The sequence below is a fragment of the Opisthocomus hoazin genome, chromosome 20 (genome assembly GCF_030867145.1).
Source record: "Opisthocomus hoazin isolate bOpiHoa1 chromosome 20, bOpiHoa1.hap1, whole genome shotgun sequence".
Taxonomy (NCBI): domain Eukaryota; kingdom Metazoa; phylum Chordata; class Aves; order Opisthocomiformes; family Opisthocomidae; genus Opisthocomus; species Opisthocomus hoazin.
Window position 1 is genome coordinate 5,708,487 of NC_134433.1, and position 14,248 is coordinate 5,722,734.

Below are 14,248 nucleotides of genomic sequence, written 5' to 3' on the forward strand. Positions count from 1 at the left end.
TCCCTCACCCTCCAGCCCCGCCCCTGCCCACCTGACCACGCCCCCTCCCCTGGCCCGGCCCCAAGCCCCCGCCCCCGCCCTGTCCCCGCCTCCAGGCCCCGCCCCTCCCCCTGTCCCCGCCCCCGCCCCGCCCCCTCGGCGGCCGCGCCGGCGCCGTGCTCCCGCCCGCCCGTCCCCGCCCGCCGGAGCCGCAGCGGCAGGGCCGGGGCCGGGGCCGGGGCCGGGGCCGGGGCCCGGGGAGGGGCAGGGGGGGGCCGGGCCTGGCGCGGCGCCGGGCAGCGCGGCTGCATGAGGTTGATGCTGCTGTGCTGCACCTGGAGGGACGAGCCTATGGGAGAGGACGAAGGTGAGTGACACCCCCCCCCCGGGCCGCCCCCCCCCCCCCCCCCCGTCTGACTCAGCGCTTCCGCCGCCGCTGGGGCCCCGCGGCCCCCCCGCGGCTCACCCGCACCCCCCCCCGGCCGGCCTGCAGGGCCCTGCGCCCCCGCATCCCCCCGTGCACCCCCGCATCATTCCCGCACCCCCACATCCCCCCCTGCACCCCCACATCACCCCTGCATCCTCCCCTGCACCCCCGCATCCCTCCCTGCACCCCCACATCCGCCCCGCATCCCCCCTGTGCCCCTGCATCTCCTCCTGTGCCCCTACATCCCCCCCCGCATCCCCCCTGCGCCTCTGCATCTCCTCCTGTGCCCCCACATCCCCCCCTTCACCCCCACATCCCCCCCTACATGCCCCCCTGCACCCCCACATCCCCCCCACATCCCCCCCTGCACCCCCACATCCCCCCCGCATCCCCCCTGCGCCCCTGCATCTCCTCCTGTGCCCCTACATCCCCCCCCTTCACCCCCACATCCCCCCCACATCCCCCCTACACCTCCACATCCCCCCTGCATCCCCCCTGCGCCCCCACATCCCCCCCTTCACCCCCACATCCCCCCCTACATGCCCCCCTGCACCCCCACATCCCCCCCGCATCCCCCCCTGCACCCCCACATCCCCCCCGCATCCCCCCTGCGCCCCTGCATCTCCTCCTGTGCCCCTAAGTCCCCCCCGCATCCCTCCTGCACCCCTACATCCCCCCCTTCACCCCCACATCCCCCCCACATCCCCCCCTACACCTTCACATCCCCCCTGCATCCCCCCTGCGCCCCAACATCCCCCCCTTCACCCCCACATCGCCCCCTGCACCCCCTCCTGCATCCCTGTCTGCACCCCTCATTCCAACCTACATCCCCCCTGCACCCACAAACCTCCCCCTGCACTTCCCGTCCAGCCTGCATCCCCCCCTGCACCCCCAAATCTCACCCTGTACCCCCCGTCCAGCCTGCACCCCCTCCTGCATCCCTGCCTGCACCTCCTGTCCAGCCTGCATCCCCCCCTGCACCCCCAAATCTCACCCTGTACCCCCCGTCCAGCCTGCTCCCCCTCCTGCATCCCTGCCTGCACCTCCTGTCCAGCCTGCATCCCCCCCTGCACCCCCAAATCTCACCCTGTACCCCCGTCCAGCCTGCACCCCCTCTTGCATCCCTGCCTGCACCCCCCATTCCAAGCTACATCCTCCCTGCACCCACAAACCTCCCCCTGCACTTCCCGTCCAGCCTGCATCCCCCCCTGCACCCCCAAATCTCAGCCTGTACCCCCTGTCCAGCCTGCTCCCCCTCCTGCATCCCTGCCTGCACCTCCTGTCCAGCCTGCATCCCCTCCTGCACCCCTCTTCCAGCCTGTGTTCCCCCTACACCCCCAAATCTCACCCTGTACCCCCCGTCCAGCCTGCATCCCCCCCCTGCACCCCCACATCCCCCGTCTGCACCCCCCACACTCCCACACCTCCCCCTGCACACCCCAGGTCTCCCTACTGCACCCCCTCCCCCTGCACCCCAACACCCCCCTCCTGCCTGCACCCCACAAACACCCTGCCCCTCCCTGCCTGCACCCCGATATCCCCCCGCACCCCCTGTCCCTGCTGCCCTGCACCCCACATCCCTGCTGTGCCCCCCGTCCCGCCTCGCACCCCCTGCGCCTCTGCAGCCGTCCTGTGCCCCTCGGCCCCCGCCCTGCCCCCCCGTATCCCCCGCTGTCCCCCCGTGTGCCCCCGCACCCCTGCCCGTCCTGCAGCCCCCCGTCCTGCACCCCTCTGCGTCCCTGCACCCCCGTGTCCCTGCACTGCTCCTGTCCCCCACCCTGCACCCATCCTGCACCCCCGTGTCCCTGCACTGCTCCTGTCCCCCACCCTGCACCCATTCTGCACCCCTGTGTCCCTGCACTGCTCCTGTCCCCGACCCTGCACCCCCCGTGTCCCTGCACTGCTCCTGTCCCCCACCCTGCACCCATCCTGCACCCCCGTGTCCCGGCACTGCTCCTGTCCCCGACCCTGCACCCCCCTGTGTCCCTGCACTGCTCCTGTCCCCCACCCTGCACCCATCCTGCACCCCCCTGTGTCCCGGCACTGCTCCTGTCCCCCACCCTGCACCCCCCTGTGTCCCTGCACTGCTCCTGTCCCCCACCCTGCACCCATCCTGCACCCCCCTGTGTCCCTGCACTGCTCCTGTCCCCCACCCTGCACCCCCCTGTGTCCCGGCACTGCTCCTGCCCCCCATCCGTACCACATCCCGCAGCACCCTGTGTCCCTGCACCCCTCGGTGTCCCCCTGTGCACTTCATGTCCCCCTGTACCCCTCTTTACACCCCTTCTATCCTGTGTCCCTTCACCCCCCGCACCCATCCTGCACCCCTGCATCCCCCCTGCCCCCATCCTGCACCCCTTCACACCCCCTGCACTCTGTGTGCCCACCCTGCACCCCTGCATCACCCCTGCCCCCACCCTCCACCCCTGCATCCCCCCTGCGTCCCCCCCTGCACCCTTGCATCCCCCCTGTACTCCCTGCACCCCGTGCACCTCCCTGCACCCATCCTGCACCCTGTCACCCGCCCGGCACCCGCTGTCCCCATTCTGCACCTCTTCACACCCCCTGCACTCTGTGCACCCACCTGGCACCCCTTTATCCCCCCTTCACCCCTCCCTGCACCCATCCTGCACCCTGTCACCCCCCCAGCACCCTCTGTCCCCACCCAGCACCCCTTCATCCCCCCTGCATCCCCCTGCACCCCTCCCTGCACCCATCCTGCACCCTGTCACCCCCCAGCACCCTCTGTCCCCACCCAGCACCCCTTCATCCCCCCTGTATCCCCCTGCACCCCCCCCTCCACCCATCCTGCACCCTGTCACCCCTCCGGCACCCTCTGTCCCCATCCTGCACCCTGTCACCCCCCCGGCACCCTCTGTCCCCACCCAGCACCCCTTCATCCCCCCTGCATCCCCCTGCACCCCTCCCTGCACCCATCCTGCACCCTGTCACCCCCCCGGCACCCTCTGTCCCCACCCAGCACCCCTTCATCCCCCCTGTATCCCCCTGCACCCCCCCTCCACCCATCCTGCACCCTGTCACCCCTCCGGCACCCTCTGTCCCCATCCTGCACCCTCCAAATCCCCTGCACTCTGTGCACCCACCCAGCACCCCTGCATCCCCCCCATCACCCCCCTCCCCAGTGGGTGCCCCCCCATCCCGCCCCTCCCGAACCCTGCACCCCCTCCGGCACCTCCGTGGGTCACCCCCGGGTCCCCAACGTCACCCCCTGCCCCGCCAGCATCCCTGTGCCCCCCCTCACCAACCTCTGCACCCCCGTGGGCACCCAGGGTCGCGGCCGTGCCCCCAGGGGAGGGGGGGGCTCCGGAGGTGGCCTGGGACCCCCTGCCCTGTCCCCAGCCCCGGGGGACACCAGCGCTGCGACCTTGTCCCCGTTACAGGATCGATGGGTGGGGGCTGGGGGGGGGGGGCAGTTCCTCACCCCAGGGGACGTGCCCTGGTGCTGCTGCGGGGAGGACGGGGACATCCGGATGGTGACAGCCCTGTCCCCCTTGTGTCCCCCCCCTCCATCCAGGGAGCGACCTGCCGGTGTGTGCGAGCTGCGGGCAGGACATCTACGACGGGCAGTACCTGCAGGCGCTGGGCGCCGACTGGCACGGCCACTGCTTCAGGTGGGGCCTTGGGGACACCGCCATGGACTTGGGGACACCACCATGAGGGCCTTGGGGACACCATGATGGTGTTGGGGACACCATGATGGCCTTGGGGAAACCGCCATGGCCTTGGGGGCACCGCCATGAGGGCCTTGGGGACACCATGATGGCATTGGGGACACCATGATGGCCTTGGAGACACTATGATGGCCTTGGGGAAACCGCCATGGCCTTGGGGGCACCGCCATGAGGGCCTTGGGGACACCGCCATGGCCTTGGGGACACTGCCATGAGGGCCTTGGGGACACCATGATGGCCTTGGGGACACCATGATGGCCTTGGGGACACCGCCATGGCCTTGGGGACACCGCCATGAGGGCCTTGGGGACACCATGATGGCCTTGGGGAAACCGCCATGGCCTTGGGGGCAACGCCATGAGGGCCTTGGGGACACCGCCATGGCCTTGGGGACACCATGATGGCCTTGGGGACAGTGCCACAGCCTTGGGGACACCATGATGGCCTTGGGGACGCCGCCACGACGGCCTCGGGGGTGTCACCGCGACGTCCCATCGTTCTCGCGTGGGCAGCAGGCAGGGCTCCCCGGGTGATGCTGGGCGGAGGGGCTCGGCCTGCGCCCCGCTGTCCCCCCCCCATGCTGTCCCTCCCTGGGCTGTGACGGTGACGGGGCGCGCGGGGCTGATGTCACCCGGCCACCCTCCCTCCCCGTTTCCTCTTTCGCTGGCGCCGCTCGAGCGGTGGGAGCCGAGGAGGAGGAGGAGGAGGAGGAGGAAGGTCCCGGCCCGGGGGGGGACGTGGGGGGTGGTGGGGACGTGGCGGGGGTCCCCGTGGTGCTGGGGGTGCCGGGGTGGTGTCCCCCTCCCCGTCCCGTGGAGGATGCTGGCGGCCGTGCTGAGGAAGAGCCGGGTCCTGAGCGCCGGAGCTGAGTGAGTGGGAGGGGGGAGGGAGGGACCCTGCGACCCCCCCACCCCGGGGTGCTCTGCCTGTACCCCCCCCCCCCCCCCCCAGCTCCATGCTCGGGTCCCCCCCCACCCCGGGGTGCTCTGCCTGTACCCCCCCCCCAGCTCCACCCCCCCCCCCCAGCTCCATGCTCGGGTCCCCCCCCCCACCCCGGGGTGCTCTGCCTGTACCCCCCCCCCCCCCAGCTCCATGCTCGGGCCCCCCCCCACCTCCCCAGGCTCTCAGCCGCTGTGGGGGCCGCAGCTGGAACCGGATCCCCTCCAAACCCCCCCCCAAACCCCCCCAAACCCTCCCCGGCCTCCCCACGGGAGACCGGCTTCCGGCAGCTGTGGGCTGGGTGCTGCAGGAGCCTTCCTCCCCGCCCCCCCCCTCCTCCTCCCCCCCTTCTCCTCGCCCCCCCCATCACGGGGGAGGCTGCGGGCTGCGGAGTCCCCTCGCGCGGTGACGTCATGGGGTGGGGAAATTCCGCGCCGTGACGTCACGCCTGGTCGGGATCCCACCTGCGTCGTGGCTGGGGGGACACGGGGCCGCAGTGCCCCCCCCCCCCCCCCAGCAGCCCCCCTCCTCCCCCCCTGCACAACCTGGGGCAGCACCCCGTCGCGCTGCACCCCCTGCACCCGCCTGTGAGCCCCCAAAATCCGCTGCCCCCCCCCCCCCCCCCCCCCGTAGCCCCAGAGCAGCCCCTCGCACCCCGCACTGCAGGGGTGGCCCTCTGCGCCCTGTCTGCGGCACCCCCAGGGCTGGCATGTCCCTGACCTGGGTGGCACGTCCCTCTGTGTCCATGACCAGGTGGCACGTCCCTCCATCTGTCCATGACCTGGGTGGCATCTCCATCTGTGACCAAACTGACATGTCCCTGTGTGTCCATGACCAGGGTGGCACATCCCTCCATCTGTGACCAGGCTGCCATGTCCCTGTGTGTCCATGGCCAGGGTGACATGTCCCTCCATCTGTCTGTGACCAGGTGGCACGTCCCTCCATCTGTCCGTGACCTGGGTGGCATGTCCCTCCATCTGTGACCAAGCTGCCATGTCCCTGTGTGTCCATGGCCAGGGTGACATGTCCCTCCATCTGTCCGTGACCAGGTGGCACATCCCTCCATCTGTCCGTGACCTGGGTGGCATGTCCCTCCATCTGTGACCAAGCTGCCATGTCCCTGTGTGTCCATGGCCAGGGTGACATGTCCCTCCATCTGTCCGTGACCAGGTGGCACGTCCCTCCATCTGTCTGTGACCTGGATGGCATGTCCCTCCATCTGTGACCAAGCTGCCATGTCCCTGTGTGTCCGTGACCAGGTGGCACATCCCTCCAGGTGTCCGTGACCTGGGTGGCATGTCCATCTGTGACCAAGCTGACATGTCCCCCCACGTGTCCGTGACCAGGCTGTCACATCCATGCAGGGCTGACACCCCCCTCTCCATGCCTGTCTCGTACCCTGTCCCCTGCCCTGTCCCCCCGGGTCCCCACACCCCCAGCCTGCGCTGGCACCCCCAGAGCCACCTGCCCCCCCCCCGGGGACGGTGACACACGGGTGCGGTGGCTCTGCGGCGGGGTCGGAAGCGGGGAAGGCAGCTCGCCCAGCGAGCCGAGGGGTGGACGGGCGCTGGCTGCCCCGGGGGGTGGCGGTGGGGACAGGGTGGCGGTGGGGACACGGTGACAGGGGGGTCCTTGTCCCCTGCTGCAGGTGCTGCGAGTGCGGGGCCTCCCTGTCCCACCAGTACTACGAGAAGGATGGGCGCCTGTACTGCAAGAAGGATTACTGGGCGCGCTTCGGGGAGCTCTGCCACGGCTGCGCCGAGCAGATCACCAAGGGGCTGGTCATGGTGAGCGCCGGGGGGGACACGGGGGGGACACGGGGCCCTGACCCGCGGCCGAGCTCCTGGGCGAGGTGGGGACGGGGACACGGAGCCTTGACCCGCGGCCGAGCTCCTGGGCGAGGTGGGGACGGGGACACGGAGCCCTGACCCATGGCCGAGCTCCTGGGCGAGGTGGGGATGGGGACATGGAGCCCTGACCTGCGGCCGAGCTCCTGGGAGAGGTGGGGACGGGGACACGGAGCCCTGACCCGCGGCCGAGCTCCTGGGAGAGGTGGGGACGGGGACACGGAGCCCTGACCCGCGGCCGAGCTCCTGGGTGAGGTGGGGACGGGGACACGGGGCCTTGACCCGCGGCCGAGCTCCTGGGCGAGGGGGCAAGATGGGGACGGGGTGCAGCCCCCCAGCTCGGGGTGGGCTGCGGGGGTGGGCAGGGGTGTCCTCTGCCTTTTGGGTGGACCCTGGGGAGGGGGAGTTGTGGGGTGCAGGGGGGAGGCTCAGGGTGGTGGGGAGCCGTCCCTGCGGTTGTCCCCAGCCTGGTAGCACAACCATGGCTCAGCCTGCCCTTCCTTTGGCCCTGGTGCACCCGTGGGTGCTGCCGGCCCCCACGCCGGCTGGCCCGGACGCCTGGGTCCCCGGGGCTGATGTCACCTCCCCGCAGGTGGCCGGGGAGCAGAAGTACCACCCCGAGTGCTTCAGCTGCCTCAACTGCCACACGTTCATCGGGGACGGGGACACCTACGCGCTGGTGGAGCGCTCCAAGCTCTACTGGTACGTCGCAGCCGGGGGGGGTTGGTGACGGGCGGGGGGGACACAGACGTCCCCTGGCCCCCCCCCCCCCCACCCACTCTGGGCCCCGCAGCGGGCACTGCTATTACCAGATGGTGGTGACGCCGGTCATCGAGCAGATCCTGCCGGATTCGCCGGCTTCCCGCATCCCGCACACCGTCACGCTCGTCTCCATCCCCGCCTGCTCCGACGGCAAGCGCGGCTTCTCCGTCTCCATCGACCAGGGCTGCGGCACCGAGCACCCCTGCACCGTCCGCGTGCGAGAGTGCGTCCCTGTCCCCTCTGCCACCGGCCCCTCCCCGCGGCTGGGGGCTTCCCGCGCCCCTGCTGCTGGGGGGGTCCACCCCACCGAGGCTTTTTGGGGTGGGATGGGGGCTGGTGTGTCCCTGTCAGCGGGGAGGTGGCCGGAGGGGACCGTGGTGGCATGGCCCAGCTGCTGGGGTGGTTTGTGGGGATGGCAGCGGCGTGTCCCTGGCCATCGGGGTGGCTTGGGGGTGATGTGGCAGCGTTGCCACGTCTGCCAGGGTGGGCGGCGGGCACCGGGCTGGCGTGTCCCCTCGTGCTTGGTGTGGCTGGTGGGGACCGTGCCAGGAGGGGCGACCCGCGGGCATGTCCCCATCCGGGAGAGGTGACTCGTGGGTGCCATGACTGTGTGTCCCCATTGAGCAAGGGTGGCCCGTGGGCAGCGTGCCTGGGTCCCCTCCCAACGGGGTGGCCCATGGGCAGCTTGCCTGTGTCCCCTCCCAACGGGGTGGCCCGTGGGCAGCGTGCTGGCACGTCCCCATCCCACAAGGGCAGCTTGGCTGTCCCCAGCTGGCGGGGGTGGCCCGTGGGCAGCTCGCCTTCCCGTCCCCAACTTGCCTGGGTGACTCGTGGGTACCATGACAGCGTGTCCCTGTCTCATGGGCGTGACGTGGGGTGGATGTGACAGCCTGTCCCCATGGGCTGGGGGTGGCTCGTGGGCATCCCCGCCCGTGATGGTGTCGGGGGGCCGATGCCTGCTGCCTGCCGGCTCGCAGGGTGGACGCAGACTGCATCAGCCCTGACATGAAGAACTCCATCCACGTGGGCGACCGCATCCTGGAGATCAACGGCACCCCCATCGGCCACGTCCCCCTGGACGAGGTACGCTCCCCCCGGGGTCCCCCCCCAAACCAGGCCCCCCCCCTTGTCACCCATTGCCATAGAATCCCAGCCTGGCAGGGGCTGGCAGGGCCCTCTGTGGGTCACCCAGCCCAACCCCCTGCCCAAGCAGGGTCACCCAGAGCAGGCTGCACAGCACCGCGTCCAGGCGGGGCTGGAATATCTCCAGAGAAGGAGACTCCACAGCCTCCCTGGGCAGCCTGGGCCAGGGCTCCGTCACCCTCAGAGGGAAGAAGTTCTTCCTCGGGTTCAGCTGGAGCTTCCTCTGCTTCAGTTTGTGCCCGTTGCCCCTTGTCCTGTCGCTGGGCACCACTGAACAGAGTCTGGCCCCGTCCTCCTGACCCCCACCCTGCAGATATTTATCAGCATTTCTCAGGTCCCCTCTCAGCCTTCTCTTCTCCAGGCTGAACAAGCCCAGCTCCCTCAGCCTCTCCTCGCAGGAGAGATGCTCCAGTCCCCTCCTCATCCTCGCAGCCCTCCGCTGGGCTCTCTCCAGTAGCTCCTCATCTTTCTTGAACTGGGGAGCCCAGCACTGGACCCAGCACTGCAGATGGGGCCTCCCCAGGGCAGAGCAGAGGGGGAGGAGACCCTCCCTCGCCCTGCTGCCCACGCTCCTTTTTCTCTCCCCAGATCGACCTGTTGATCCAGGAGACCAGCCGCCTGCTCCAGCTGACCATCGAGCACGACCCCCACGAGCCCCTCGCCCGCGAGCCGGGGCTTCCCTGCAGCCCCCCGCCCGCCCCGCGCAGCCCCCTGGGCTCCCCGGCCCCCCTGCCCTGCGGCGAGCCCGGTGCCATGCGCCAGCGGACCGTCACGTAAGGCCACCCTCTCGCCCGCCGCCTCGCCGGGGGCCCTGCTCGGGGCTGACCCCGCTGTCCGTCTGTCCGTCCGTCTCGCAGGAGGAGCTGCAGCACGGACAAGTCTCCCGGCTCCGGCTCGGTGGGCTCGCCCGCGTCCCAGCGCAAGGACATCGGTCGCTCCGAGTCCTTGCGCGTCGTCTCCCGCGCCCATCGCATCTTCCGCCCCTCCGACCTGATCCACGGCGAGGTGCTGGGCAAGGGCTGCTTCGGCCAGGCCATCAAGGTGGGGCTGGGGGGCCACCAGCGTGAGGGTCTCAGCTCTGGCGGGGTGGAGGGGGGGGGGGTCTTGTGTCCCCAGGGGTGGGGGTGGCGGCGGGGAGCGGGTGGCTCAGCCCCTGCGCTCCCTGCCAGGTGACGCATCGGGAGACGGGCGAGGTGATGGTGATGAAGGAGCTGATCCGCTTCGACGAGGAGACGCAGAGGACCTTCCTCAAAGAGGTGAGCGTCCCCTTTCTTTAATCCCCTTGGTTTTGGGGGGGGGACACACCACGAGGGATGGGGCTGCCCGACCCTGTCCCCTGCCCTGACGTGGGATGCTGGGCACCGTGGGGGTGGCCAGGCAGCCCTGCCTGTTCACTGGAGACCACGCGAGCAGGGGGTCTGTCTGGGTGGGTGCTGGGTGCCTCGGGGTGTCACAGGCACGGGGCGGGGGGGTCCCTCAGGTGAAGGTGATGCGCTGCCTGGAGCACCCCAACGTGCTGAAGTTCATCGGGGTGCTGTACAAGGAGAAGAGGCTCAACTTCATCACGGAGTACATCAAGGGGGGCACCTTGAGGGGCCTCATCAAGAGCATGGTGAGCACTGGGGGGGCAAGTTGCCCCCCTCCCCCCGGTGGTGGGGCTGTGGGACCCCTCTCCTCTCTTTTCTTCTCTGGCAAATCCCCCCCCTCCTGCCCCCAGGACAGCCAGTACCCCTGGAGCCAGCGGGTCAGCTTCGCCAAGGACATCGCCGCCGGCATGGTGGGTGCCACTGGGGAACGGGTGGGTGGGATGGGTGCTGGTGGGTGGGTGGCAGCGGGCTGGGGGTGCCGCCTGCTCTCAGCCCATCCTTTCCCCAGGCCTACCTCCACTCCATGAACATCATCCACCGCGACCTCAACTCTCACAACTGCCTCGTACGGGAGGTAGGTCCCACCTCGGGGGTGTCCTCCCCCTGCCCGGGGGGTCTCAGCCTGCTGCATGGCTCCCCCCATGCCTACCCCCTTGCCACCCACCCAGAACAAGAGCGTGGTGGTGGCTGATTTTGGGCTGGCGCGGCTGATGGTGGATGAGAAGAACCAGCCTGAGCATCTCAAGAACCTGAAGAAACCAGACCGGAAGAAGCGGTACACGGTGGTGGGGAACCCGTACTGGATGGCCCCTGAGATGATCAATGGTGAGCCTGGCCGTGGTGCTGGGTGGGGGGGGGGGTGTCAGGGCTCTGTCCCTAGGCAGAGGACACTTGGTGGGGCAGGGACAGGACATGTGACATGACCCAACCCATCTCCCCCCGCAGGGAGGAGCTATGATGAGAAGGTGGACATCTTCTCCTTTGGCATCGTCCTGTGCGAGGCAAGTTCTCCTGGCGTTGGGGTGTCCCCTTGGGGTTGGGATCTCCCCTTGGGGTTGGGGACCCCCCATTAGGGTTGGGGGGTCTCCCCTTGAGGTTGGGATCTCCCCTTGGGGTTGGGATCTCCCCTTAGAGTTGGGGACCCTCGTTAGTGTTGGAGGGTCTCCCCTTGGGCTTGGGGGAGGGTCTCGCCTTGGGGTTGGGGAGTCTCCCCTTGGGGTTGGGGTGTCCCCTTGGGGTTGCGGACCCCCATTAGGGTTGGGGAGTCTCCCCTTGAGGTTGGGATCTCCCCTTGGGATGGGGACCCCCATTAGGGTTGGGGGGGGGTCTCTCCTTTGGGTTGGGGGGTGTGCCCTTGGGATTGGGATGTCCACTTGGGGTTGGGGACCCCCATTAGGGTTGGGGGGGTCTACCCTGGAGGTTGGGGGTCTACCCTTGAGGTTGGATGTCCACTTGGGTTTGGGGACCCACACTAGGGTTGGGGAGTCTCCCCTTGGGGTTGGGGTGTCCCCTTGGAGTTGGGGACCCTCATTAGGGTTAGAGGGTCTCCCCTTGGGCTTGGGGGCGTCTCCCCTTGAGGTTGGGATCTCCCCTGGGGGTTGGGGACCCCCATTAGGGCTGGGGGAACTCCCCTTGGGGTTGGGATCTCCTCTGGGGGTTGAGGACTCCCATTAGGGCTGGGGGAACTCCCCTTGGGGTTGGGGGTCTCCCCTGGGGGTTGGGGACCCCCATTAGGGCTGGGGGAACTCCCCTTGGGGTTGGGATCTCCCCTGGGGGTTGGGGACCCCCATTAGGGCTGGGGGAATTCCCCTTGGGGTTGGGGGTCTCCCCTGAGGGTTGGGGACCCCCATTAGGGCTGGGGGAACTCCCCTTGGGGTTGGGATCTCCCCTGGGGGTTGGGGGTCTCCCCTGGGGCTCACTCCTCCCCTCCTTCCCCCTCCCCCCCAGATCATCGGCCGGGTGAGCGCTGACCCCGACTACCTGCCCCGCACCACCGACTTCGGCCTCAACGTCAGGGGCTTCCTGGACCGCTATTGCCCCCCCGCCTGCCCCCCCAGCTTCTTCCCCATCGCCGTCTGCTGCTGCGACCTGGACCCCGAGAAGCGGTGAGGGCTTGGGACCCCCCACCCAGGGGACCGCTGGGGCTGGGTGGCGGGGGGACACGGGGCCAGTGGAGCTGCCACATGTCCCCCCCACCCGTCCCCCCCCCCCTCTCGCTCAGGCCGTCCTTCAGCAAGCTGGAGCAGTGGCTGGAGACCCTCCGCATGCACCTGGAGATCCGCCTGCCGCTGGGCTCCCAGCTGGAGCAGCTGGACCGAGCCTTCGGGGAGACTCATCGCCGGGGCGAGGGGGGGCTGCCCGCGCCCCCCCGGTAGAGCCCACCCCCCCTGCCCGCACCCCCTCCGAAGCTGCGGGAGAAGGAGCTGCACCCGCCGCCTGCGTCTGCTCCGGCTGCCGCTGCCCCCGGGGCTGGATCCCTGGGGGTCCCCGGATGAGCCCCCCCACCCCGGCTCCTCTGCCCACGCCGGCCCTGGGAGCCGGCCCTCCCGGGGGCTGCACGGCCCCTCTGCACCCCCCCACTGCGGCGTAGCTCCTACCCCCGGGACAGACCCTGCGGGGACCGTCCCCACGTGTCCCCCCCCCCCGCCCGCCCCGGCTCGCTTCGCCTTTGCACGCCCAGGGGGCTGCGCGGCCGCCGGCCCCCCCCGAGCCCCGTGGGCTCCCCCGGACAGAGCCGCGGCCTCGCCGTGGTGCCTTGGCTTTCCGTGAACTTGCACTGCGACACAGGAGGGACCCCCCCAACCAGTTCTTCTTCGGGGGGGGGGTCCATGGCCCCCAGCCCAGCCTCGTAGCAATGCCCTCGGCCGGACCCTCTCACGCTGCTTCTACCGGCACCCTGGGCTCGATGGGCTGCCGGCACCCCCGGCCGAGCGAGGGGTCCGTGGGGGGGTACAGCCCCCCCATGGCACGGGGACGGGTGTGCCGCGGTCCCCGCCGCCCGTGCCGTTCCGTGCCCGCGCGTCCCTGCTCGGGGGGTCCGGAGGGATGCGGGGCTCCCGCTCGTCTCCGTCCCCTTGACCCGGGGGTGGTTGGTTGGGGAAGGGGGGGGGGGTTTGCGCCACGCGGTGCTTTTCATGCTCTTTATTCAGGTTCATTTTTCTGTAAGATATTTAAAGAGAAGAGTTTGTATTATTTTTTCATACGACGTAGCGTTTGCCATTTGTCACTGCCTCGGTTCTGCTTTCCCGAAGGGATGAAACTGTGAAGCCTCTCCGTGCACTTTTGCCCGGGAAGTCCAAGGCGACGTCCTCTGCGGAGGCGGGAAGGGAGCTCAAACTGTGCTGTACCCCGAGCCGTGAGTCAATAAATCCTTCCCCGCTCGCTGCCCGGCCTGCTTGGGAATCGCTCGCCTCCCCCGGGGGGGCTGGGAGCTTCTGGGGAAACTGAGGCAGGAGGGGATGGTCCCCCCAGCTCAGGGTGGTGCGGTGGCACTGGGTGCGGTGGCATCCCCCGGCTTGGGCACCCCCAGGGTGGCAGCACTGTCGGCCCCCTCCGTGCTGTTCCCACCCCAGCGGGGGTCCCCCCTGTCCCCGGGGCTGACGCCATCCCTGGCCAGGCCCCCAGGACCCCCAAGCCCCGTGTCCCGCCGTGGGGTGGCCGTGCCCACTGTCACCCTGTGCGAGGGCAGAGCCCGCGGGGGTGACAGGAGGGTGATGGAGCCGCGAGCGGCGTGGAGCAGCTTTGTCCAACAAGTTCCAGGGGACGGCGAGGTGACCCACGCAGCAGTGGCCCACGGCCGTCCCGTGCTGTCCTGCTGTCCTCGTCACCTCCCTACAGCGAATTAAGGTCCCCAAGGTGGGGAATCTCCATCCTCGAGCTTTGGCTGGAGGAAACTCGGACCCCCAGGAGCTCATGTGGGGGGTGACAGGGAAGGGACCGGGGGATGTCCCCGAGGATGTCCCCAAGGGTGCTGCAGCTGGGCAAGGAGGGGAGGGCACAGCCCAGAGGGGTCCCGGCACCCAGGCTGGACCCCCCCAGCAGGAAAACCTCGTGGTTTATTGCCCGGGGGATGCTCGGCCTCAGCGCAGGAGG

General features: G+C 70.0%; 1 protein-coding gene across 1 annotated transcript; it reads left to right on the forward strand.

The window, feature by feature from the left end:
- Positions 1-219: 219 nt before the first annotated feature.
- Positions 220-13,539, forward strand: LIMK1 (LIM domain kinase 1). The gene is made up of 16 exons (XM_075440371.1): positions 220-346; positions 3,942-4,038; positions 6,686-6,824; positions 7,477-7,586; positions 7,678-7,869; positions 8,624-8,729; positions 9,378-9,562; positions 9,647-9,830; positions 9,959-10,045; positions 10,270-10,401; positions 10,507-10,566; positions 10,665-10,730; positions 10,825-10,981; positions 11,102-11,157; positions 12,104-12,261; positions 12,378-13,539. Exons 1-16 carry the CDS (start codon positions 289-291, stop codon positions 12,529-12,531), a joined length of 1,941 nt encoding a protein of 646 aa, XP_075296486.1. The 5' UTR covers positions 220-288; the 3' UTR covers positions 12,532-13,539.
- The last annotated feature ends 709 nt before the right edge of the window (positions 13,540-14,248 follow it).